This window comes from Oryzias melastigma, linkage group LG4 (genome assembly GCF_002922805.2).
Source record: "Oryzias melastigma strain HK-1 linkage group LG4, ASM292280v2, whole genome shotgun sequence".
Classification (NCBI taxonomy): Eukaryota; Metazoa; Chordata; class Actinopteri; order Beloniformes; family Adrianichthyidae; genus Oryzias; species Oryzias melastigma.
Genome location: NC_050515.1, coordinates 10,621,377 through 10,648,707, shown reverse-complemented (window position 1 = coordinate 10,648,707; position 27,331 = coordinate 10,621,377). Strand labels below are relative to the sequence as shown.

The 27,331-nt window shown below is 37.2% G+C and overlaps 2 protein-coding genes across 2 annotated transcripts in view; both read right to left on the bottom strand.

Annotated features, from left to right (window-relative positions):
* The window catches only part of LOC112150720 (adhesion G-protein coupled receptor D1), a 94,427-nt gene extending 76,742 nt beyond the window's left edge, over nucleotides 1-17,685 (bottom strand). The window contains exons 1-13 of the mRNA XM_024279188.2: nucleotides 16,293-17,685; nucleotides 15,643-16,062; nucleotides 8,965-9,150; nucleotides 8,743-8,810; nucleotides 7,054-7,341; nucleotides 6,702-6,813; nucleotides 6,409-6,555; nucleotides 5,160-5,265; nucleotides 4,771-4,879; nucleotides 4,287-4,342; nucleotides 4,022-4,142; nucleotides 3,530-3,633; nucleotides 315-417 (exon numbers count right to left, since the gene is read on the bottom strand). Of these exons, the coding sequence (XP_024134956.2) occupies nucleotides 315-417; nucleotides 3,530-3,633; nucleotides 4,022-4,142; nucleotides 4,287-4,342; nucleotides 4,771-4,879; nucleotides 5,160-5,265; nucleotides 6,409-6,555; nucleotides 6,702-6,813; nucleotides 7,054-7,341; nucleotides 8,743-8,810; nucleotides 8,965-9,150; nucleotides 15,643-15,880 (1,638 nt within the window). The 5' untranslated portion in view covers nucleotides 15,881-16,062; nucleotides 16,293-17,685. The remainder of the gene's footprint in view (nucleotides 1-314; nucleotides 418-3,529; nucleotides 3,634-4,021; nucleotides 4,143-4,286; nucleotides 4,343-4,770; nucleotides 4,880-5,159; nucleotides 5,266-6,408; nucleotides 6,556-6,701; nucleotides 6,814-7,053; nucleotides 7,342-8,742; nucleotides 8,811-8,964; nucleotides 9,151-15,642; nucleotides 16,063-16,292) is intronic.
* Nucleotides 17,686-18,290: 605 nt separating this feature from the next.
* kif14 (kinesin family member 14) overlaps nucleotides 18,291-27,331 on the bottom strand; it is a gene marked incomplete in the record, with an annotated part of 19,427 nt that continues 10,386 nt past the window's right edge. The window contains 11 exon segments of the mRNA XM_024279236.2: nucleotides 18,291-20,117; nucleotides 20,301-20,445; nucleotides 21,472-21,546; nucleotides 21,660-21,782; nucleotides 23,552-23,704; nucleotides 24,205-24,392; nucleotides 24,475-24,708; nucleotides 25,473-25,573; nucleotides 26,236-26,342; nucleotides 26,946-27,075; nucleotides 27,256-27,331. Coding sequence (XP_024135004.1) covers nucleotides 19,741-20,117; nucleotides 20,301-20,445; nucleotides 21,472-21,546; nucleotides 21,660-21,782; nucleotides 23,552-23,704; nucleotides 24,205-24,392; nucleotides 24,475-24,708; nucleotides 25,473-25,573; nucleotides 26,236-26,342; nucleotides 26,946-27,075; nucleotides 27,256-27,331 — 1,709 coding nt within the window.

The following is a 27,331-nucleotide window of genomic DNA, read 5'->3' as shown; positions in this document are numbered from 1 at the left end:
AAAACATTTTTTTTACTACATTTTTACTGTCTGAAATTTTTTGATTTATCAAGTGTTAACCCAGAAGTGTAATTTGTGTGTACAAAAAGCATCAACGGTAAGATAAGTGGAACTTTTATGTCTGCAGTATTACTCCAAAAAAAACAAGAAAAACATACAGTCATAAGCAACATTTTGTTTCTTATATTGTATGTTTTGCAGTACACTAGGTTATAATATACAATAGTTGTGTTGTTTTTCGAAATGTATTTTTTTCTTATATCAAACAGCTCCTTTTTTAAAAGTATATTTATAAAAGTGCCAGTGTGTTGTACCTTGCTGTGGATGGCTGAGCCACTGCAGAGCAGAATCACCTGCGCACAGATCAGAGCCACAAACAGGTTCTTATGGATGGATGTCCTATCTGACTTGGGGATGCTATTAATACAGGAAGGGACAAATAAAACATGTTTAGAAGGACACTACAAGAGAAAAGTGAAAAGAAAATGAGAAACGTTCAGTCTGAAAGACATGGATATCAATGTAGCAACAATGAGACAGAAAAAAATCCTGAGCTTTGGGTCAAGGAGAGGCCATGAGCCAGCTCAGGTTTAGTTTTATCCTTTTGATAAAAAGAGTTCACTATCCATTCCATTAGTCCACATCGACCAGTTTTGTCTATCGTAATTAAAAATAGAACATTTCTTTATAGGACTCTTGTTTGTTATCCTATATCACAGAATAATTTTAAATGAGTACCGGTAGTCACAACACAAACAAACGCACAACCAGAAAAAGCAAAACATGATCTGGCCTTGAGAACACAAAACAAAACACGAAGAAATGAATATTTTAGGTGATTTTTTACCAATTACATCAATATAGAAGAACCAAAGAAACCCTTATGGTATACAAAAGTAAAAACAAACTGTTATATTTTAATAGCAAGAAAAAAAGCTTGTAGCTTAGCACATTTTTGATACATAATGATTAAGCTCATGGCTGGAACCTACGTTTTTAGGATAATCTTTCTCTGATCATCTTTTGATTTATTTGAAAAGCATTCCCAATGATCTTTTAGTTATGATCACTGCATTTTTACCAAAATAAAAAAAAGAATCTGTGTTGTTTTCTAGGACATAGTTTCTGCAGGGCTGCAGTAGTTCATTAGAAATTTGACTCTGACTGTTGGGGCGGAGTAAGCCTCTCCCCATTTCCCATCATCCCCTTGCTTACACCCTTCTCCTGCTAGTTTACAGCCCCTCCTCACCTCCAACCTCACATTACCAATGCAACAAAATGGAGAGCAGTATTGGAGCTATCCAGCCGTGCAGTTTAGAGCGAGGTGGGAACAACCCTGCTCTACTCAAGGAGCAGATTTATGGTGTGTTTTTGGTAATTCACCCGATAAAGGAAAGAAATAACACGGGATCTTGACAAAAACATCTTGATTGAAAATTAGTTTCAAACAGAAGATTTTTGAGTTTTTAGTTCAAAAGTGTAGTTTTTATTCTCATTTTAGTGCCATTTTCAAAATACGACTAATCAAAACAGTTTATTCTAATTTGGTGGGCCAGATTATATATACTGCTCACAAAAATTAAAGGAACACTTTTTTATTGGGTCTGGCATGACTTGAATTAAACCTGTCTGATAATTGTCTTGTCGGTTAAGGAGCTGAGGGCCACGTTAATCAATTTCAGCTGTATCGGCGTTCATGGAATTAACAACAGGTGCACTTCAGTGGCAGAAATTAGAACACCCTCAAAACAGGACTGTGTTACATGTGGAGGTCATTTCAAGTTTCTCCCTCTTGATCTTTTTTGGCTGGTTTTCAACTCGTACTGATTTTGGCTTGATAATTATCTCTACTGGGAGTATGAGGCGATTCCTTAACCCTACAGAAGTTGCACAGGTTGTCCAACGTCTGCAGGATGGCATACGTGGTGCAGCAAGAAGGTCTCCCAGCACAATCTCCAGAACATGGAGGAGATTTCAGGAGACTGGTGGTTATTCTCGGAGAGCTGGTCAGGGCCGTAGAAGGTCCTCAACCCCTCAGCAGGACCCATACCTTCTCCTTTGTGCAAGGCGGAACAGGCTGAGCACTGCTCGTGCCCTACAGAATGACCTCCAGAGGGCCACTGGTGTGAATGTCTCTACCCAAACAATCACAAACAGACTTCCTGAAGGTGGCCTGAGGGCCCGACGTCCTGTAGTGGGCCCTGTGCTCACTGCCCAGCACCGTGGAGCTCCACTGGCATTTGCTCAAGAACACCAGAATTGGCAAGTCCGCCACTGGCGCCCTGTACTTTTCACGAGTACGAGAGCAGGTTCACCCTGAGCACCTGTGATAGACGTGAAAGAGTCTGGACAAGACGAGGAGAACGTTATGCTGCCTGAAACGTGGTTCAACATGACAGGTTTGGTGGTGGGTCAGAGATGGTCTGGGGAGGCATATCCATGGAGGGACGCACAGACCTACTGCCTAGGAAATGGTGCTTTGACTGCCATAAGGTATCCAGATGAAATCCTTGAACCCATTGTCAGACCCTACACTGGTGCAGTAGGTCCTGGTTTCCTCCTAATGCACGACAATGCCCGGCCTCACGTGTCAAGAGTATGCAGGCAGTACCTGGAGGATGAAGGAATTGAAACAACTGAACGGCCTTCACGATCCCCTGACTTAAACCCAATAGAACTTCTCTGGGACATTATGTTTTGGTCCATTAGGCGCTGCCAGGTTGCTCCTCAGACTGTACAACAGCTAAGGGATGCCCTCACACAGATCTGGGAGGAAATGCCACAAGACACCATCCGTCGTCTCATTAGGAGCATGCCGCCACGTTGTCAAGCATGCATACAAGCCCGTGGGGCCACACAAGATACTGAAAAGCATTTTGAGTTGCAGAAATTAAGTTTTGGAAAAATTGACTTGCCTGCAACATCTTCATTTCACTCTGATTTTATGGTGTTTACACAATTGAGCCTCTGTAGACTGAAAACTTTTATTTCCATTGAAAGACTTGGCATCCTTTTGTTCCTAAGACAATGCCCTGTCGCTATTTGCATAAATATCCAACTTCATATTGAGATCTGATGGATCTAATGTGTTTCTTTAAAGTGCTCCTTTAATTTTTGAGAGCAGTATATATAGAGAACATACTATATAAAGACAGAAATTTTCATGTTATTTATTTAAATAAGAAAAGCTGCACTGAGATAAAACACTCATTATCCAATTGTTCTCATTAATTTTTTTAAAATAGGTAGTAAAAAAAAAAAAAAATTAGACAGCTCTACATAACTAATTAGAAGTTGTACCAACCAACTGCTGCTTTTTTAGTGTTGACAAAATTCAAAATAAGCCAGTAAGTTCTCATTCAAATATTTAATGACACTGTAATTACCGAGTACAGCTTATTTTTAAAAGGTGTGTCATTAAACGGCTAATTAAGCTGCACTTTCTGCCTTAAATATAAAATAGACCGTCTGTGTGGATCACAGAGTAAACAGACCAAAAAAATATATATATAAATATCCAGCCACTCACTCCAGCACAGTGAACAGCATCAAGGTCACCACCAACGCGCACAAAGACGCTCCACAGCCGATGAACGTGAGCTTGCTCAAAACAAGCTCTTCTTCAGGATTCCACTGGAGGAAAAAAAATAGAGGCCGTGTTGGGCTAGAGAAAGTATACCCTAGTGTTTTTGTAAAACAGCAGGAAAAAATAGTTTTTTTCTATTTTATTTATTTTAAAGGTGAATAAATGAGCCTTCCTTTTTGTGTATTAATGTCATTCCATGGACTCCTGACTATCTCAGCAATGCAAATTTGTCTGATGTAGAGGACATTTCTGAACCTGAATATCTCCCTACCACTACGTAGTACTGAAATAACCCTTTTTGGCATCTATAGAGGACATTTGGGCTTTTCAGGGATACTAAATATGAAGGGAAAATTGTACAATAGTGGATTTCCTAAAATTTTACATTGTTACATCAAGAAGTGATGTTCTGAATCTGTAGGAACTTTACTTTACCTCAGTGTCCATGTAATTCATCAACACAGCAAAGTTGGTGGTGTGGTTGCACTGACAGGCAACAACATTGGAACCACTGAATAGCACAGAACATCCCTGACTGGACCAGCCGCCACCATGCCTACATAGCAAGACAGAAAATGGAACACCAAAAAAAGACTTGATGATTTATTCCAGAAAGAAAAACTGTAGTGAATGCTGTTTTTAAAATCAAAATATACGAAACAGTTTATTTGTGTCCAAGTTTGATGTTCTGTAACCTTACATCTGGCTGAAATTCCAAAAGGCACAATTAGGGGTAAATCTTTGGGAACTCTCCACCTAGGGGAGAAAAAAAATGGTTTGTATTCATTTTTCTTCTCAAACGAGTAATATTTGATGACCCATGACCTCAGACGCTGCCCTCAAGTATGTTGCAACAAAAAAACTTAATTAATGGGAATTTGGATTTCTGTGAATTCAATGAGATTTTGTAAAACTCATTCACAAATTCTCTTAACACCAATTAAGGAAATATAAGCTCTCTTTATTTGCAACTGTGTTAGTCATTCAGATTGATCTTGAAGAAAGTAGTTAATAGAATTTGTGTAAAAGAAGCCATAATATTTATTTATTTATTTATGCTTTTTGTTACAAATATCCAAATGAAAGAAAGATTACTTTGTAACAAAACATATGAAGTTTGGTAAGAAATTAACCTACAAATGAAATTTTAAAGAGAAAAGTTATCTTAATACGATGAACTGTACCACATGTGAAGAAAGGATGTACTGGACAGCTACAGGGATTGTTTGACCCTTTGAAGAGTCACGGACGGCGGCTGATATCACGGCAGAGCTCAGGTGACCTGGAAAAGCACTGTGAAGGATGAGATCGACTTTGTTGTGAACTTGTTTTCTGCTCCATTGTTTGAGTAAAAGTCAAACGTCTGAAATGTCACTTTCAGAACTAAAAAGGTAAATAAGAGTTATTGTACATTTACTTATTTTTTTCAATGTTTACTTATAATGAGACATTTTCTAAAATAAAAAAAAAGTTAATATTTTGTAAGAAATTGTTACAGCTAAGAAAACAGATTTGGGTTAAGTAAAAACATCTGAAGAGAAATAAGATGTTTTGTTAAAAAACAAAAGCCAACCTTTTATCTATTTTTTCCTGTTGATGCGGATCAGGCTCCTCTGCTCTGCTAAAAATCTCAGCAAAACGGCTGTAGTGTGTGTGAATAAACATCACCTCCTCACTTCCTGATTTATGGAAGACAAAAGCAGAAAAAAATACATTTAAACATTTGTTTCTTGATATTGCTATAGATTACATTACTAGAAGTGGCTTAGATAGCGGTGGATTTAGCAGTTTGGAAGCCCCAGGCGAACAATAACATGGTACCCTCTGCAGTGTTTATATTGTATTAATTAGTCAAGTTTTACTTAAGAAAAACGTAAAAATTAAACAATTAAAAAGAAAAAAATCTCAAAATGAGCATTTTTAGCCCCCTACACCTCTTCCTTCTCTCCTTTTATTTTCCTTTCTTAGGAAGGAGTATTAGAGCCACCATGAAAGAAAATACACTTTTAAATATATGAAAATAATTTCATAAAATAATTTTTTTTTAATTCAGCATTTTACAAGAACTAAGTTATAAATTAAAAAAATATATAATTTCCAAAAATGTGTAATTTTACATAGAAAACTTTTTTAAATGAGGTTGTAATTTAACAAAATGATTGTGATTTTTCTCATAATTTAATGATTATACTCTCAAGTATCTTTGATCTTTTCCCCACAATTTTACGAGTTTGTCTTCACATTATATTGACTGTTTTCTCATAATTCTGTTGTTCTTTTTTCCTGTTTTGTCTTTCTGCACTTTAGGAAGTGTGGCAAAAAAATGTCTTGCTTTTTCCTTGCCTTTTACTTTTTTCACATGACAACGCTTCATTTTTGTTTGTTTTGTTTTTATCTCTTTGAAACGTTTTTCTTTGCTTGCTAACTTGCTGGAATATTCCATTGCTTCAGAAGGGTTGAGGGAGAACGAAGCACTTTCACATAAGTAGTCTTATGACATTTTAGTGATTTGGGATTTTTTGTGACACACTTGGATAATATTGGTTGACAAAATTATTAGAACACTGGGGACCCCAAGGTGTTGGGGCAACTGCCTACCTCTGCCTTAAGGTAAGTCCACCCCTGGGATTAGCAGAAAAAATACTAAATGTGTTGTAGCACAAGCAACAAATGTTTTATTGTTTTTGTTTGGTAGTTAGACTTCGCAATAGGATCATTTAAGCAAAACTTGTCATCTTTCAGATATATGGAATATAACATTTATTTGAAAGTCTTTAGTATTGAACCAAGGAGCTGGTCTGGAAAAGTGTGTGTGTCCCCACCTAGCGCGTGTATCCTCTTGAGTTCATTATCCGGGATAAGCAACACATCATGGCGGCCGGTTTCAGGATGGTGAGAGCCAACAGAAGATGGATTAAAAACTTGATCTGAGTTTGTCTCAGACAATTTCTGCCATTTTATATACACTTCTGAAAAAAACAAAAAAACAAAATGGCAATAATACAAAAAAATAATATATAAAGAAAGAAAAACAAAAGCAGTTTCAACAAAAAGGAAGTCATTTATTCAACGCATATTCAAGTAAATAAATGAATAATATTTAAAGAGATACTACCGATGTTCTTGGTAGAAAGGGAGAAACCTCTTTGCTGTGCAGACAGTGTGTCTGCTAGGGCTTTAGTGAGACTATCAATGCTCTTGACAATGGTAAACGGTCCAACGTTGACCTGCACATTAAGTCCAGACAATCGTGATTAATGGAGGTGAGAGGACAGCCGGAGGGTCATAAAAGATTCAGGTCATCTCATGAAATGGGAGGAAATATACAGCATGCACACGCAGAGGTGCTAGAATGTTTATAACCTGGTAACTTCACAGATTATTTCACTGTCCTGCACGGAAAAAAATAATAATTCAAGGAAAAAAATAGATTTTATTGTAAATGTAAAAAAATACTTGACTCTAACCCCGTCTGCTGTTGGGCCCATCCACTGTGCTACCATGCGTGGCTCCAGCATCCAACTTGCAGCATTTACATAGTTGGTTGTAATTGACACCAAGACCTCTGCTGCTTCAGCTCCAGTAAAATCTGAGCTGGAAGCTGTCACATCGATCGTCTGAGAGAGGGCTAGGACATCACTGGGGCTCAGGAGAGGGGGGCTACTTTCCTCTGAATCTAGGACAGCCTGGGTCAGCTGCTGGAGCAAGGTCAAATCACCGTTCCAGGAAGAATTGAAATGTGTCCATTCCATCACCTGAGAAATGGCATAAATCAGGAAGACAAATGAATAAAAACAAACATCCAGTCATACAATTAACAATAGTTGAGACAAGAAATTAAAAAACACAAATAAAAACCATACTTTGTATATTTAAAGTTTTTGTTTCATTTTGAAAGAAATCATCGGGACTTTTCCAGGACATTAAATTAGATTTTTGTTTGTCACCATGGAGGATGCCCATCCTCAACCAACTAGACCAAACATGGTTTGGTATGAAAAACTTGCTGATTTCAACAGCACGGGAGATACATTTGCTACATAAAAACCTAGATTCCAAATTAAAATACTTCTTTTTCCACCCCTGTTACTTTTTGATAAAGAAATGAACATATATCTTAAACAACTTACCAAACCCCCAGTATTAATGGAGTGAGAGTTGTTTTGACACTTAAATCAATGTATTTCAACACTTAAATAACTGTACCAAGCTTTTTTTTCTACCTCTTTGAATTGTGTCACTGGGCTGCATGTACACAGACTAGGTCTTCACAGGCTGAAGAGGTAATGTGTCATGATAAAAAAATAGGCCAAGTCAAACTTTTTTGCATAAAAGGAAGAAAATTAATTTATAAATGTATATGTCTATCAAGCAAAGCTTTCCCAAAATACAAAAATATTTAATTTTATTCTTAAACTCAACAATAAAACTATAAAATAATTTCCAAACAAAGAACATTAGTACTCTTAAGACTTCAACAAGAACGAGATAACTAAATTTGCTGCTACTAATGATGTTTTTATTATTTGTTGTACAAACTCCTCCAAGAACTGTTAGTCCTTAAACATTTTTCTGCTACGTTTGGCTTAGTTGTTGCCAATTAATATCACTGTGTAATATTTCATGTGATTTGTTCCTTTCAGATTTACCTAACTTTAAGAATTCACCACTTCTTAGGTTTTATTTTTTTTTTTACTCCAAACTTCCCTTTGGGGAAGTTGAAAATATTTTAAACCTTAAAGTTAAAATAGCATCCCTTGGTTTGTATTATGTTTAGCACAATTAGTACAATTAATTCATCTTAAAAACTGTTTTTTAAGGTTTTGGCAAGGCTGCAGTCTTAATACAATTAAGAAAATCTTTTTGTGATGTTGGAAAATGATATTTGGTCCTGTAAAGGTAAAGATTGTTAATGTTGGAGGCTAACCACCAAGTTAACCATCCAACTACCCAACAAAGACAAAACTAATTAAATAAATATGTTTCCCGCTTCTTATTGACTTGGGGGGTAATGCATGCTGTAAATGTTAATAATGTGTTTTCTAAATGTGCTCCACCATTTGCTTTAGCAGGCAGTTACATAATAAAGTCAGGTTACATCTACAGGGATTATTTTGAATATTGTTTTGCAGATTAACATCAACTGTCAGACTCACCTCTTTGATCTGAAGATCCTTGTAAAACGTTTTGATGAACGGAGGTTTTAAAAAATCATCCAATGTTTCTGAAGAGAAAATAATCAGAAAAAAAACTCAGCAAACTTTTTGAGATGAATTTAAAGTATCTCTATTAATAATAATCACGTAAAGGTAATGCCTGGATGTCTAAAGTAGTTCATCAAATAACCATGTTGCATCAAACTGTAATCAGATTATCACTTTTGCGCTGACAGACAGCTCCTCTGTGCTCCATGCAGTCACCAAAGGTGACGGTCTCCTTCACTGGGTCAAAGATGCCACAGAGTTCCTTGGATGAGATGTTGAAAACGGAAAAGCTTTTGATCTCCAACAAACTTGTGTTCAAAGATGAATCCTCCACTGGTGTCACAGACAGTGAGAAGTCTTCTGGAAAGAGAGAGTAAACAGTTATTCAGCGTTTTCATTAATCAAATTTAAAAGACAAACAAAAGAGCTTTCACTGGCTTTTTCAGGGCTTCCCAAAACATGATAGTTAGATAAAGTGGTATATTTTATGGATGCATTCAAAAGATTCAGACATGTCAGATAAAGGGATGGGAGAGAAAAAAATGCATCATATGTGACAAGCCACAGTCAGTCCCAATGTTTTACAGAGCAAACACTACAGGAAACTACCCTGATGTTCAGCAGCTGCAGATCCTTTTATTCTTCAACTAATCTGTAAAAATACATAGTTTAGAAAGCTAAACCTGCTGAAAGACAGAAAATGCTAAATTTTTCCAAAATATCCCTCTCCAGGAGAAGGAGGGAGGCTTTTGGACATGCAACGCTCACTGGGGACCATGATGTCATGGGGGAGAAGGCTGCTTCGAAGGGTGGGATTCAGTGTGATGTGAGTCGCAAAACATTTACAAGCATCATCAAGAGCCTAACTGTTTTCCTATTTCAACTTGGTCAACGATTTCAGTATTCACTGGAATGAGAGGGCAACAGAGAAAAAGAGCATTTTAGTCTGCCAAGAATGCCAGATGGGAGGGTTTTAAATCACCAGATCATTTTAAAACCATTACTGTAATGTGTACAGTCAAAACATAATCCAAGTGCTTTCTGAAAATTAGCTCCAAGAAAATGTAGTGTAACACACTACATTTACAGAGTTTTTTTTTCTAAGTTTAAGAGGATCAAATCTGACAATTTGCTCAAAAGTGTCAAAAATAAGTTGTCAACTGCCAGAGGATAAAAAAGGAAGAGGGGAAAAAAAGAAGTTTACTAAAAACTGAAAAATAGCTTAGAATTGAGCTAAAAGGTTGTTTGAAGAGAATACAAAATGTATTAATCATTTGCAGTTTTTAATGTTCAAAACAGCTTCACAAGCTCCAAAAGTTATTCCAACAGATGTTTCAATGTGTCTTGATTAGCAACAAAACTGAGGGTCTGTCTGTGTGAAAGCAGTGCTGGAACACACTGTAGTACCACACCCTTCAGAGTTTTAGTTGAACCGTATTGTACTGCTGAAAAATAGCTAAATAAAAAAAAAGCAAGAAATGGTTTTCCTTTACCAGATAAAGGCAGACTCAGAGTGAGAACTGAATCAGAGAACAAGTTCTGTGTGATTTTACATGCTTCATGGGTGGCTCACAGGACCAAAGAGCCAGCAAGTTTTCCAGTCTGTGTTTAACTTTGAAGACTGAGGTGTAAGATCAGAAAACAGCCAGGCTTGCCTGGAACAGGAACCACCACCACTGGACAACAGAAAACTGTAAGATGGTGTTGAGGACTGATGAACCAAAAACCAAAATTGTATGTTCGTCAAAAGGATGGCTCCACAGTCTGTGACATCAACTGTCAAACACGGTAGAGGAAGTGGGATGATATGGGTTGAAATTGCTGGACCTATGCCAACCGAACCATTGACTGTACAATCACGGATATATTTACCCCTTCCTTTTTGTGTTCCAAATAGGAAGTCCATGTCTGTTCCAAGAAGGTCAAAATTCCATAGATTGAGAAATTATTGTATGTGTAAGAATATTAATCATTCTTTCTCTAATACCTTCTTCTTAACATCTTCTTTCTAATCCTAACTTTTTTAAAGATTTTTTTTCTTTATCATAGGTTATTCAAGTTAACCGACCATTCACTTGCCTCAGTAAAAGCATGTGTTGCCCGCTGGCCACACCTTGAGCATTTGATTGACGGCTTCTCTTGAGCCACTTTCAGTGGAAGGGGTGTAAACTTTGAACAAGCTCACTCATGCTTGGCGACGGTAGTTCCTCTAAAAAAAGAGACTCAGGCCGACTCTGACCAATCACTGTCAACGGGTTTCAAAATGGCGGCAACATATCAGGAAGCCATGGTGACTATCTATCTATCTATCTTGCTCCTGCGTTAGGGCTGGTATCCCGCCCTGGTGCGTTGAGCTGATCAGATGAGTCAGGTGTCTCCAATACTGGCGGTCTTGTGCCAGCAGATCTGCGTCCTTTACAGTAACGCCATGTTGGTAAAGGTCGTCTGAAATGATGTCAAGCCACCGAGTGCGGGGCTTTCCTCGCGGTCGTCTCCAGCCTGCGGCCTTTGGGTCAAACTTCAAAATGACTCTTGTTGGGTGTTCAGAGGGAAGGCGAAGAACATGGCCAAACCAGCGGACACGATGCTGTGCTGCCAGGGTGGAAAGCTCTGGGCTGGTTTGTGAGGGCTCTGAGTGATTCGTTGGAGATTTGCTGGGGCCACCTGATGTTCTCGATGGTTCTAAGAGCCCTGCTATCAAAGCCATCTATTCTTGAGGCTAGGGTCTTATTTAAGGGCCATGTTTCGGAGCCATATAAGAGAATGGAGAGTATGGTGGAGTTGTAGATCCGAAGCTTCGTCTTGTGTGAGATGGATTTGTGCCGCCAAAGTGGTTTCCGGAGAGACTGCAAAGCAGAGGCTGCCAGGGCTCTCCTGCGGAGAATCTCTGGTTTCAGATCACCATTATCTGCCACATTGGACCCCAGATAAACAAAGTTCTTCACGGGCTCTACAGTGTCATTCCCAAGCAGAATAGAGGGTGGATCTGGTCCCTCACCAACATGCATGAACTTGGTTTTGGTCCAGTTCACATGGAGACTGAGCTTTTTTGCCTCTTCACTGTAAACACCAAGAGCGTCCCTCAGTTGACCGTAAGATGAGCTGAATAAGATGGTGTCGTCAGCGTACTCCAAGTCAGTAAGTTGGTAGTTGCCGAGGGACACTCCAGGTATTCGCTCACAGACCCGGCACATCAGGTGGTTGATTATGCAGTTGAACTGCATGGTGACTGCTTTGACCTAATTTCGCAAGAGCAGGAGGTAAGGCATTTCCTATGGGTGATGTCAACACCTAGTTTTTTTACAGTTAAATTATTTATGTCTGCTGTATGTCCTGAATCATTTAGCAAAACCATACAAGTGCTCACCTAGTTATTCAGGGGTTCATCCTAAAAGATAAAAACCCAAAACTAAAATCCAAACTTTTCTTGAACTACCCGAAGGCAAAAGAACAAGATGGAAGACTTGAAAACATGGAGCGACCAGAACAATCAAAGTTTGGGATGAATTGAATGCAAGGGAGAAAGTTAAGCAATGTGTACACATCCATAAAATTTTTGGGAACTTCGGCAAGAGACTTCGAATGAACTTTCTGAAAAATAAATTAGTTTCTTTTGCACAATGTCACGATTGTATAAAGTAGTTATATCTGTCAAAAGTGTCTACTTTAATTTATCTAAAGTTTAGAGCAGGGGTCTCCAAACTTCCTGTCCTGTGGGCCATAAAGGGTTCTAAAATTTGACAGAGGGCCAAACTAGGAGCAGATACTTGGAGTGTTTTGGTAATCCCCCTTAGTTAGTAGGGAAGGAACTATCACAGAATCTGAATTAAATCATGCTTTAGTTGTGGTGAAAAATCTATACCTCTCATTCTAGAGAGTTGGAAAATTGATGTCCCTCTGAGAAAAATACAAACTTAGAGAAATTCTCCATTTATTAGGTGTTTGAATGATCAGAAATACAGTGGGGCAAAAAAAGTATTTCGTCAGCACCAATTGAGCAAGTTCTCAAACTTAAAAAGATGACAGGCCTGAAATGTTTTAGCTTATGCATACCTTGACTATGAGCAACAATATGATGAAAAAAAAAGTCTAGAAAATCACATTGTCTGATTTTTAAAGAATTTATTTACAAATTATGGTGGAAAATAAGTATTTGGTCAATAACAAAGCAGCAAGATTTCTGGCTCTCACAGACCTGTAACTATTTCTGTGAGGATCCTCAAGAGTCCTCCACTCGTATTAATGGTAACTGTTTGAACTCGTTAAAAGACACCTGTCCACAACCTCAAACAATCACACTCCAAACTACATTATGGCCAAGACGAAAGAGCTGACAAAGGCTTTTAGAAGCAAAATGGTTGACCTGCACTAGCTGGGAAGACTGAATCAGCAATATGGAAGTAGCATGATGTGAAGAAATTAACTGTGGGAGCAATTATTAGACAATGGAAGACACACAAGACCACTGATAATGTGGGGTCAAAATGACCACAAGAACAATGAGCAAGAATCCCAGAACCACACGAGGGGACCTAGTAAATGACCTGCAGAGAGCTGGGATCAGCGTAACAAAGCTAACATCAGTAACACAATACGCCGCTAAGCAATGACTTAAATCCTGCAGAGCCAGACGTGTCCCCCTGGTAAAGCCAGTACATGTGCAGCCCCGTCTAAAATTAGCTAGAGACGATTTGGATGATCCAGAAGAGGATTGGGAAAATGCCCTATGGTCAAATGAAACCAAAATAGAACTTTTTGGTAAGAACTCAACTCACAGTGTTTGGAGGAGAAAGAATGCTAAGTTGCATCCAAAGAACACCATACCTACTGTAAAACATGGGGTGGAAACATCATGCTTTGGGGCTGTTTGTCAGAACAGGAACCAGGACAAGTGATCCGTGTAAAGGAAATAATGAATGGGGGTGTGTATGATCAGATTTTGAGTGAAAACCTCTTTCCATCAGCAAGGGCATTGAAGATGAAACGTGGTCAAGTCTTTCAGCATGACAACCATCACAAACACACTGCCCGGGTAACAAAGAAGTAGTTTCGTAAAAAGCATTTCAAGGCCCTGGAGTGGCCAAGCCAGTCTCCAGATCTCAACTCCAAAGACAATCTTCGGAGGGAGTTGAAAGTCTGTGTTGTCCAGCAACAGCCCAAAAGCATCACTGCGCTAGAGGAGATCTGCATGGAGGACTGGACCAAAATACCAGCAACAGTTTGAGAAAACCTTGTGAAAACTTACAGAAAACCTTTGACTTCTGTCATTGCCAACAAAGGGTATATAACAAAATACTAATATTAACGTATGTTAACAACTAAATACTTATGTTCCACCATAGTTTATTAAAAAAAAAAAAAATAGTTCTTTCACATTTTGTCTCTCATAGTTTAGGTTTACCTATAATGAAAATTGCAATCCTCTAATCTTTTTAAGTAGGATAACTTGCACAATTAGTTGCTGACTAAATGCTATGTTGTTCCACTGTATGACTGTCAGACTCCGAAAACCCACTGAAACATCAGAAAAACGATATTTTCCAACACCACATAACAGCTGAATAACTTTCTGCTCCTAATAAAGGTTGATGTATTTGCAGTGCACCATCTATGGAGACACCAGAATTACAAGGAAAATAAAACATTCATTATGATTATTCCTATAATTTGTTCCAGTTTGGTGGGCCAGATTAAATGACCCATGACCTGTGGTTTACCCATCCATTTAAATCTATACATTTATTTTAAGATTTCTTTTTGTTAAATGAACTATACTTTCATTTCAGAGTAAACAGAGACACTGGATATTCTTGAAGCTGTAAAGAAATTGTTCCCAAACTTTAGCTGAGTAGTGTAAATGTTAGACCTGACCATATAAACAATTTGGAGTTTCCAACATCAGCCTCTTCCAGTATTCTCCAGCTGCACCTTTATTAATGTACCTTGACATGGTCTTTCTGTCAACAGCTTTGTAAGTGAGTTCTCCATTTCCATGGCAGCTTCGCTCCACTTGAACACCAGCCCAGAGGAAATGGGTGAGCACTTCTTTTCCATAGTGAATATTTCACTGCTGTTCAGTACCCGATCCCAAATGTGCAGCTCCGTAACGCTCCCTGAGAATGACTCAGACTTAAAGGAGCCTCCAAACGTCTCCAGCTCCTGCCCAATAATGAAAAGTCCATCAGGGCCGAGGCTGTCAGTACTGTTCAGCCCATCACCTTGTCCAATAACATAGTCGTGGGCATATATCGCCCAGTGTCCCCCATTTTGACTCCAAGAAACACACACCGAGTGCCAGGAGTCATCGTGGTCAAAGGCTTTTTTGTAGGGCCCTCGAGTACCGTGGACCAACAAGGCCAAATGCACAGGCTTGCTCCGGATCACTCGCGCTTGGAGCTGGAATTCATTAGCGTAGGACTGAATGGAATAAGAGAAGACTGTGGAAACTCCAAAGGTTTCTAAATCGAAGCGAAGCTGGGTGCACACAGTGAAGGGACCCATGGGAGGAAACTTGTGAAGAAGTCGAGCATGTTTTCTGTTGGAGCATCCAGAAAAATCCAGAGCCAGAGTCTTGGGGGAACCTTAAGTTTCACCACACAAAAATCAGTAAAGGGAGAAGCTGGAAACATACGAAAAAAAAAAAAAAAAAAAAACAAATGACAGTAAAGTTCCATTTTGCAATCCAGCTTTGCTTGAGAATTACATTTACCAATACCAAACTTTCTTTTTACCTCCCATAATTTTTTATTAGAATTTAGTTAGGAGAACAAGTATATGAGAAAATAGCCTTTACGATTAAAGAAAAAACTGGCATTTGGATATTTTCATGCAAAAACAACATACGTTACATACCTGTTAAATTTTTGTTGGCAATCCAGACCTTCTGAGAGATGTTAAAATAGTTTAGAACTCTAGCGAGCTCTTGGGTCTCTGTTTGGTTGGAGACTGAAACTAAGGAACCATAGTGTTGCTCACACACGCTTCTTGCTTTACTCCACTGCATGTGTTTAGGTACAAACTTATAATGAATTTCATTCACCAATTGTCTGGTTTGCAGAGTAGAGTCTATTAAAAAGAATAACACAACCATAAAATAGTGGGGGACAGTGTTGAGTTACAGAAAAATGGTTTGCCAAATATTTAGAGAAAGTCCAACCATGCATGATTAAATATATGTTTCTGGTATTTTTTTTTTTTTTTTAGAACTGTGAATGTACTTTTTTCACAGAAACAGGAAAAAGTCTTACCTGCTGCCAAGTTTTGAACACAAACCTGAAACATAAGCATGGACCTTTTTTTAACTCTTGTTTTTTTTACATTTTACTGTAGGATATACATTTAAAGAAAAAGAATATTAAACTATGTTAGATATTTATGAAATACACAAACTGAACATGATTATCCAACATTTAAATCCTCTCAATGACTATCAGTTTTTGATATTCCTAAATTAAACAGCAAAAAAATAAATAAAAATGACTTTTCAAGTTTAGTGTACTTACGTGGATAAAAAGAGCCAGGAATAACTGGTGCATCTTGACGGAAAATACAAGTTTTTAAAGCAAGAATTCTCTTTGCGGATAGTTCAAACGAAGAAAACCTCAGTTAGACTGACTTGCAGGTCTTCTGCTCTCTGCGTCTCCTCTCTGGAGTGGGCTGGTTTGTGAGAAACGTGAAGTCATCTCCCTCAGGCTTTCCTTTTCCTTTTTTTTTCAAAATGAAAAGCTCACCCAAGAATGTTTTCTTCGACACTGGGAAAGAGTACACCCCTGGCTTCAGCCCCAGCCCGTTAATGACTGAGAGGTGCAGAGGAGGCTCTCAGGATTGGGTATTACTGCGGTCACTTTGCAAAAAAAAAATGTGTTAAAGAACATCTGTGGGAAGTTTCCAGGGAGAATGGTCAAACTATAAATTATTTCTGTAGTGCAACAATGCTTTTTGGTGATTAATCTCTCTCGCTCTACTTTCTGTTTAGTTCACTTTAAAAGCATGTAGGAACATGAATTTGTGAATGACTTGAAGAGTATGAGTTTGTCCATGAAAACTTAAATCTATCGACAAAAATCCAAAAAGTTGTTAATTTTTCTTGTCTTGAGCATCTGGAAACCGAAGTACTGCCAATTAGAAGTCTGTCTGCTGCCCATTTTATAATCCAACTAATGCTACAAAATACAAAAACAACTGCCTCCACACATTTTTTTTTTATTGTTGGCATGGTCATGAATGTTGGCAGCAGTGAGATGCTGTCACTGGACACACAATCTCAAAATGTGTCCAGTCACTAATTGACCAATATCAACTTTCAGATAAAAATCGTCGGGTTGCCATAAAATTATTCCAACTATGGTCACATATTCCAAAATTCCAATGCGCTGCAACAAATACAAGTTTTTCAGTGAATTCAGCAGGTGGCCTCAATGCAGCATTTGTAATCGAGAGGTAGCAATCGCATTTTGCATGGCGCACAATGAGCACAGAGGTTTTTTCTTTACTTAACTTGCAAACAGATAAAAGCTAAATGACTCTTATGTTAGACATATTTTACTGTAACAACAGGGGGTTATAGATCTTCTGACACACCAGGTGTATATTTGTATAAACCCCTTTTGTAATTTTGGCTTTCATTTTAGTTACACTTGTATCCTTTGTTGGACTGGAAAGAGAAGAAGAAGAGGACAGAGGGATGTTAGAGAGGGGTAGGGGAGAGCACAAATAAAGTGGGGAGGAAAGGGGGGGGGGGTTAAGAAAATTGGAGGATGATAACAGAACAGGGGGGAGGGGTTTTAATCATTAAACAAATAAATGCTGTAAATTTATAATCATTACTGTACATGTTAGTCTAAAAGGGGAGGGGCCTGTCCACACACACTCAAATGTTACAAACATATCTGTTGGCTCCAAAAAACTTCACATACAGACATGTCAACATGTACACAATACAACTAGAGTTCACACGCACACACTTATGCATACAGACCAAAACATGTGAGGGATTTTCTTCAATCATGCATTCTATTTGTGCAAAGGTGAGTTGACACCTGTGTTACGGTGAGTGTGTATGTTCTGCTGAAGTGGATGATGGAATGTAAAAAAAAAAAAAAAAAAAAAAGAGAGTTCCCGATCACCCCCACATCAAGACCCCCACCAAAGCAGAAACGGTAGCCAGTAAGATGAAGTGATTCTTGATTGTGAATCGGTTAAAAAAAAAATAATAATAATAATAATGAATAAAAACAGAAACAAGAATGCAGAGCAGATGACCTTTCTCCATGCAGGCTTGCTGCGAGTGTGTGCACGTAGCGGAGGGGCTCCGTGGTCTTCAGCTACGCCCCCCTCCTGGGAAATTCTCGTAGCTCCTTGTGATTTAAAAGTTTCACATAAGTCTATATAACACAAGACTGTAAAAACAGTCATGGATGACGACGCAGCTTCGTGCCCGTTTCCCCACGGACTCCTTCCTGGGAACCGTGCTCTTTTTTTATCAACTCTCTTCAGTCCTGTCTTTTTTTTTCTCTGCAAGTTGCGTGTAAACGGTCATTTGCTCTAAGTGAGAGGGCGGGAGAGTGCACGCACAGTGGCTGGGTGGGGGGTTGCGCGGAGCGGTCCATCGCATGGAGCACAACTGAGTATGGAAGGATTTGTGATCATTTCAAAATTATGTATAATTGTTTCTTTGTATTGAATCCATTCTGTTAGCAAGAAAACAGACAGTTTGATATAAGGGGCGAAAAGGAAACACACTTGCCCTTAAATGACCTTTAATTCATTGTGTTGAAAAAAAAAAAAAAAAAAAAAAAATCGAAATTGTAACCTTAAAAGTGTAAATCAAATAGTGGATTGAATGAATTGTAGCAGTTATATTTATAAAAGCTGATGCTTTGCAAAAAAGAAAAAAAAAATGTTTTTTTAAATGTTACTGAATGAAAATGAAACATTTTCCTACTGTTCATGCTACTTAAAAGACATAAATAAAAGACAAACACACCCAGAAAGTGATTTCCCACCCAGTGTGATGAAAGAACTTGATTTAATGATTTTATAATAGTAGATAAAATAGTGCACAGCTCTTAAAAACACGTTCCTAAAAAAGTGAACATTAAGGTTTATACTTTTACAAGTAGCGGTCTTCCTATTAAAGATAATCCAGCATACCAATATTTTCCTAACTTTAAGGAATTTAGATTTCCTAACGTCAAAGATTTAGAATGCTACAAATCATTGTGTAACGTATTTGATCCTCACACACATCTGACAACTATAAAAAAATAGAGGACCTTGAAGTTACTTTACCAGACTGAGTAACATTAAAAACGTGGTATTGACAATGTACATTTGCATTTATTGACATCACTAAAAAGAAAATAATAAACCAATGGGGCACAAAAACTGCTTCATTTTCTTTAAACAAACAAGAATGAAAATACAAATTAAAGTAAATTCAAGTTTCTACAGAGTATTTTCTCATAAGAATTCTTTAAAACAAAAAGAACCAAATATTTTATGATAGGAAAATGTAAAACATGTACCTTGAAAAATTGGATCCCTTTAAACTTAACAAAATAGTGCACCTGCGCAACTTCATATTGAATAATTTTAGCAAATAGAAATAAATGCAGGAAATTTAAATAAAAAATAACAGCACGAATGATCTTGGTCAACAAATTGTATAATTTCCACACAGCAGATAACTGTAATTATTAAAACTGGTAAGTGATGGCCCGGCCTTAGGCTCTTTTGCTAAATATATATTTTAACAGCTTATAAATATATACAGATTTTTTACCAAATTACAAAAGGTAAAGGTGTAGCTAAATATATATTATTGGGTGCTCAGACCAGATGCTTTTCTATTGCTTAATGCATGTGATGCAAGATTATTCCTAAAGCTTAGCATGTAAATAGTTGATTTTATCTCTAAAAGTAAAATGCATTAAAGTATCTGAAGCAGAATCAAACCCAGTGTGGGCTTCGACTACAGGACACATCCTGACCGAAGGTGTACACAACCTTGCTAACAACTTGCTTTTTAACAGTAGAGCGAGTATCCCCTTTTTCTTTGGTAAAAGGGTCATTACCTGAACTCCTTTTAGAATCTAATGAACTTCTGCTCTCGTCTGCTCCAAGGAGACGCAAAGAAGCCGAAGACAAGGACTGTAAGGCGGAGCGGAGCTCCTCTCTTGCTGCTATTGCTGCGTTGAGACGAGGGAGTTTGAGGGACGTGGCCAATTCTCCCTCCTTCGACAAGACAGTGACCAGCTCATCAACAGCTTTGACAGAAGATGGGATGAGGTCTCTTAAGACGAGGAGGTCAGAATCTCTGTCTTTACCTGGATGTGGAATACAAGAATGATTAATACAAACCAGAGAAATGAAAAAGCCTTTAAAAGTTAAAAATAACTCAAATATAAACTTATTACTAAACTGTGGCTCTTGACTCATCTTTTGATACTTAAAATTTTAGATTGACATTCAATAATAATTGATACAATGTACACAGAAAAATAAATGACCTTGTAGGACCGCTGACAGATGGGAATGCAGGTTCTGAACAGCCTGGTTGAGCTGGAAAAGTTTAGCTGATGTGGTGCTAAGGTTTTGTAAATGAGCAGCAGAGGACTCCTCTTCCTCCACATCCATTTGATCAGAACCTCGCTCCTGTTTCAAAAGAAAAAAAAAAAAAAAAACAATAAAGTAGAAAGTAATATAATATTTTATACCAATGCATGAAAATGCAAGACAGAACACCAATAGTCATTACACTCATGAACATTTCATTAATAAACTCTTGAGGAGCTCTTCAGGACATCTCGCTACTTACAATATGTGCATGCTGCCAGCGGCAGGTGCTGACAATATCATTTCTGCCCAGTGCTCCAAATGTCAAAGTGAAAAAATTCAAATGCAGATTTACACATTCATTGTGTGGTTTATTTGTAGGTCTCCTATGGTTTTAACTTAGTTTATTTGTGATACATCTGTGAAAATTTCACAAAAAGAACCACAATTTTTTTCACTTTTCCCACATATATTCTGGGCAATTTTCATCCATGCAAAGAGTGACAGGGCTTTTAGATCAAAGCATTTTTTAATCGACAACTCATTCATATCCAACAAAAGAGTATTTTTTCACATCTGTCATGTTGTTTAAATTAAAAGGCTTAGTAGAAGATTATGGAAAACAAGTATAAGATAAATGTTACTTGATACTACTCATTCATTTGGAGATGAGAATAAGAGACATACTTGCTGTGCATTTGGCTTTCAGGGAGCAAAACACGCAAAGTGGCATTATTAACAGTAAGTCATAGTAAATAATCATAATCAATTAAAGCTGTGTCAAGACAAAAACATTTTTAACTTTGCTAAAAAAGAACTGGGATTGGTATAAATTCTGAATTTTTATTTTGATATATCAGATTTTAAGGAGTCCCAAATCCACATCAGCAATTTATCCTGTAACTGAACTGATATTTTCCACACAAATGTTTTGGTTAAATAATATCTTTCACACCACCACTAACAATAGTAAGCAGTGCTACATAAAAGGCAGCTAGATAAGTAAAAACATTAAAGAATCTGTATCATACTTAAAATTTACAGGATGGAAAAACTAATACTTTTTATGGTAACATTTATTTTTTAACTCATGAATTATGTTTGTTTTGCACATTAGAGACTCACCTTAATATGGCAATGTAAGTAGTTCTGCAGGGTACACGCTAATTCAAGAGTTTTGGATTTCAAAGTTTCTAGGACCTAAAAAAATAAAGGACTGTTAAAGAATGGCAGCTACATAAGAAAAACATAATTGACATAAACAGAAAATGTTTTATTATAAATTGAACAATACAAATATTAAATTTTTTTACCGGAGTTTTGGGATAGACCAGCTGAGCCTCCCTCAACATTGCCTTGGTGATCGTCAAACCCTCCTCCAAAAGAGACTGGATACCATTACTGCTTCCTTTAATCAGGCAAGTTAACACAGATTCCTAAGAAAAAAACAGAAGCAGCAGAAATATTTTAATGTTTTTGACACTTTCAACAGAATCAGTTACATGAGCTATGGGACATAGAACCAAATGACAGTTTTTGTCAAATTGAAATTGTCAGCAGTGCGGAGAATTAATTAAATAAATGTATAACTTGAATTTTTTTTTAAAAATGGACACATTACAGAAATTTTTTAGAATGTATGTTTAATTTACTAGTAAAAAATAAAACTATCCAACTTAATTTGAAATAATATTTATGATGGTTAAATTTATTCCAAGTTTACACAAGGCTACAATACATTTAAACAAAGACCTGGAGTGAGAAAGTGTAGGTGTAGAAACAAGGAAAAGAAAAAGATGGTGGCTTCAAACAATGTATCAATACAATTACCATAGTAGGACAGCAACGAATTTGCAAATTGTAACAAAAGACTAAATTTACTAAATTTATAGAGATATGCCCCGTAGAGTGCTGTCAAGTAATAAAATTAAAAATTACAAAGAAAAACTCAAGCAAAAACTGTCAGCTGTTGCAGATCATAACTAGATGAACTAATAAACATTTTCTTTACCTTTAAAAAAGTCAGATGAAACCTTTATCACGATTTGGATTAAACCCTATAATTGAAAACCGTTGATTTTAATGAGAAAAACTACTTATACTGATATATAAAGCTGGTTATGGTAGAGGAATATTATTCCTTTGTCCATTTAAATATTGTGCTCAATCACAAATTATTTAAGGTTCTTCTGCGTTTTGCTCATGGATACAAAACTTCAGAAACACAAACAGATTAAACTCAGAATTACTAAGTAGTGTACTAATATTTTCGGGGAATCAAATTTACAATATCAAAATCCAGTGCCCAAATTCCCCAGAAGTCTTGTGAACAACCAAGCTATCCGAATTCCTTCATACTCACTATATAATAAGTTCGGTATTTTGTAGTGCTGTGCGAATCGGCCATTCCAAAATTGAGAGGCCTAGAAATTTCCCAGAAGTCTTTTCGGAAATCTAGCGTGCATCAATGCTCACTACATTAGCGAATATAGACCACAAGGCATTGCGGTCAAACATTTTTTGCGAAAAAAAAGGGGTTTAAACGTATTTTTTTTTTTTATAAACCAACATTTTCATCATCAGAACACAATGAAATCAGTAATGAACGTTGTGAAATGTTCGTATTTATTACATCTTCTCTTCGTGAAATTGGTGACAACATATTTGGCATTTAAAAAAAAAAAGAAAGTAGTGAGCATGGTGTCTGAATTGCTTTTCGGATCCAGGACACTAGATAGGCCTGCACTATATCGTTTTTTAGTAGTTATGGATTAGGGTGGGAATTTGGACATAGCCTCAGTGCGTGATGATGCTTACTAGATTGGGTACTATGGACCACTATGCATTGCATTTGGAATATTTGTCAATGTAAAAAAATGCATGCATAACATCTAAGTTTTTATCATCAGATCACAGCAAATTTATAGTCTTCATCAAATGTTTATATTTAGTAGGTTTTTTGCCATTTAAAAGAAAATCTACAATTCCAAAATCAAGTGCCCTGAAAATTTCCCAGAAATCTTCGTCCAAATTGCATTAGATTCCAGAGAACTAGATACCCCCACACTGTGTAGTAGTGAGGGAATTCAGACAAGTCTGCTTCAACATCCACAGTTTATGAGCACATGTGGAAGGATGAACTGTTTGCTTTGATACCGAGTTTGAACAGACAGAGTAGCTGCTGCTGGGTTGCTGGTGGAATTACCTTGCCTGTGGCCTGAGCGTCCAGCCTCATGATGCTCATTGGCATGCCCGTCACCACTGCAAAATGGCCTAATGCGAGCAAGGCAGCATCCATGCATTTACTGCTCTTTCTCTGGGCCTCCACCACCATCGACGTGATCTCCGATTCACAACCCTGCACAGAGAGCGGAGGTGGGGGACTGAGGCGCAAGTCAGAATAAAAAAAAAGGCAAAATTGTGCTTGATTTGATAGTGAATCAATGTCAGCAAGCCAAAAGAGCAGTTGACAAACTCTGACAGGTCGGTAAATAAATTAAAGTGCTGGAAAACATTAAAATTCTGGATTGAGAAGGAAGAAAATTATCTGTTTAGATGCTAAAAGATATAAGGAATTTAGATTTATTTTCCATATATTCATGTTCTGTGTGGGGCTCAAGGTTGAGAATTCCCCGTGCTTTGCCATTTCTGCAGATAGACCTAAAACAGCTTAGAGCTAAGACCCGTCAATCAAAGCCATGCATTTTGATAAGCTGCCCCATTTTTAAACTACTCTAAATTGGAAACCATTTCCGCATTTTAGATTTCTCACTCTTTTTGACTTTTACATGGAATCAGAATCAGGCAGATATCCAAGATTACATATCTTTTATTCTGTGCTCCTTTTTGTTTGATTACCTGAATAAGCATCTGGAAAAATCCTCCCATTTTTTTGACTTGGCTTTTGAGTTCTTCGGCAACAATGTAGAGCAGACCAGAGAAGGGTTTAACTCCGGACAGCCATTGCATGGTGACCAAAACTGCACTTTCCACGGCGATGGTCGCCTTAAGTAGCTCAGTCTGAGCTGCCAAGTTACCCACAAACACTACAAAAGAAATAATAATAATTATAACACCAAAAAAAATTTTTTTTTAATCTTTTTCTTCATTAATATTTTTGAGACTCACCGTTGTCCTGACTGTCATCATCAAGGCCGTTATATAGATCAGAAATGGTCTGGACCGTCTTGTAAATCAGATTCAAATCTGAGATCAGCCGGTCTGCCATGCTCTCTTCCGTACCACTACTGTTACGCAAACGGGACACTGACTGGCCAATCAGCTCCTTGCAAATGCCTGGAACCGCAGTGTCTCTGTTGGTGGACTGTTGGACGGTTGGAGGTGTGGAAATGCCCATCAGCCCTGGTTTCAGGAGGGTAAAAAATGCACAGAGGATGGCACTTATAAACACATTTTAAAACAACTTCAACATATTAAAGTTATAGTCCCGCAGTAAAAAAAAAAAAAATCCCAGTGGTGTTTTAATTATGATTATAAAGTTTTATACCAAAATGTTTTAAAAAGCCATCTACTCTACATGGGTGTGGCTTTTATTTTTCAAAATAAAAGATTGTTGAGACTTGAAACAAAATAACAGGTATGATTTATTATTTCCTCCATGGCCCGGTGCCATCTGATGCACAAACCGGTACCGTGGGCTGGGCAGGGCAGATCAGGGAGCTTGTGCTTAATGGGTCGTTGTGACATCACAACGGCCCATTAATTCAAACAGAGCATTTTTGCGAAAGTTTGATTGACAGCAGTTTAAAAGAAGAAATACTCAGAAATACAAAAATGAAATAATTTCTTATTCCATTAGTTCTATTTCATAAGAAATATGCCACATGTACATGTTAAAAACTTTAAAAAAAAAACATGATTTTCATCAGAGGGTCTTTAAGGCAGAACAAAAAACAAGTTTTTGATGTTTATTCAACACCCCAAATGATTCAACATTTATAAATATAAATAGGGAAAAATTAATAGCACGTTTTGCTGCTTCACAAAAAAACAAGCACATAAAATGTTATTGAAGGTAAACCAACTATATGGATATTGTTCACAACAACTGTTTTTGTTTCATTTTATCCTATAGATAATTCACATCATCTGGTTGAATAACATACCTGCAGTGTGAGAGGAAGCGGTGTGGAGGCTCTGAATTGGATGGACTCGGATTTCATAGAGACGACCTGAGATCCTTTTACTCTTCAGAAGACTCCTGCTCCTGAAGTACACCCAAACACATTTTTTTTGTATTTTACAACCAAACCATTAAGTTTAGACATGTGATCATTTCTTTCACTAAGAATCTATAAAACTATGCAAACGTGTACAGTAACTTTTCAAACATTCTTCAGATTTTGTCATTTTCTTGATAAGTCATGTCAGTTTATTCCAACTATGGACAGAAGAACAACAAGTTAAGACTTTCCTCAACTTTCTGGACAACAGAGGCAGTTAAGGAAGATATAAACCGTTCTACAGTAGCAAGTTTAAGAGACAAAACTGGAAAAAAAAAACTTACGTTTCAGAAGTTTCATATATACTTATGTATATTTTCTGTTTAACTTTTAAAAAGTTAATCCATTTGCCAACATTTGAATTGAAAAATGTTGCATGCTCAGTACAGATATAAAAAAAGTTATGAGTTTAAGTGTAGATGACTGAAGCTGAATATTATTTCTTCAGATTGGATCTATGGTGTAACAGAGGCCTGGAAATAATAATGGCAAACAGGAATCTATAATTACAAAGATAACTATCTTTTTGTTCCAGATCCAGGTCTCCAAACCCAGAAAAATCCTTTAGTGGATGTAAACCTTTAAGTTGGCTAAAGGAGAGGTAGAAATTTAAAAAGGGGGACTCGGAAAAAAAATTATAATTTACCTTCGACGAGAAAAGGAGGATGTGGAAGTAGAGGATGTGGATATATCCTGCTCCCACTCATCCTCTGGGTCATAAAACACGTCGTCATCTTTAGAGGTGGAATCCCCCTGCAGGGAGCAAAAAAGAAAAAAAAAAAAAAACTCAGGTCGTGCCATGTTGCATTTGAATTAATGAGAACTGGATGTTAAAGAAAAACAGCTTCCCACCATGAGGCATCAAACCACCCATAGCAGACAATAAACAAGGACAAAAGTATGGCAAACAAGTAGCTAAGAATGAGCTAAAGGCAGGTTCTGAATCTAAAAAAACTAAGAAGAGACCAAAAGAGATCAGGAATTCTATAGAAATCATGTTATATCAAGAAATGAAGCAAATCCCATTCGGGACTCTACTTATGCAGTGCGGGCATCTTTTAGCTTTAACGTTAAGAAATGTTGATTTTTATGTTGAAAATAGTGAAAATGTTCTATTTTACTATTGGAATAAAAGCACTATTTTAAGTTACAATTACAAACATGACAACAAGCAACTGTTCTGTATAGATCATATTTTATTATAGATACATTTTTAAGACAAAGCAATGTATTTAACAAAAAACAAAACAAAACAATATTTTATTGTAATTTTCCCCTAACTTTAGTCAACATTATAAGAGTGGTTAGATTATGTGAACACAACATTTCTGAAAGTTGAGATGAAATAAGTCAGACCTGCTCGAGCTCCCTCATGGCGGCCATGTTGTTCTGGAACTTGTCCAGACTCCAGAAAGTGGAGATTCCCAGTTTTGTGTTTTGAACTCGAACCTGGAGGACCCCCTGCTCATTGTCAGAGCTTTCATGTCTGAAACAAAGTAAAGATTTCACTGAGCATTGGTTTGCAACAAGTGGGCTATATTTTATGAATCCTTTTAGAAATTAGTTATTAGAAAAGTAAAAAAAAAAAGGCAGGACATTTGTGAAGTTTTTAGTTCATGATTGTGTAATGAAAGATCTGAAAGGTATCAAATCTAGTTTTTCCTACCTGCTGAAGATGGTGCGTTTCTTCAGTTTAGTGCTGATTTTATTGGCTTCTTCAATCATCAAAGACAGCTTCATAG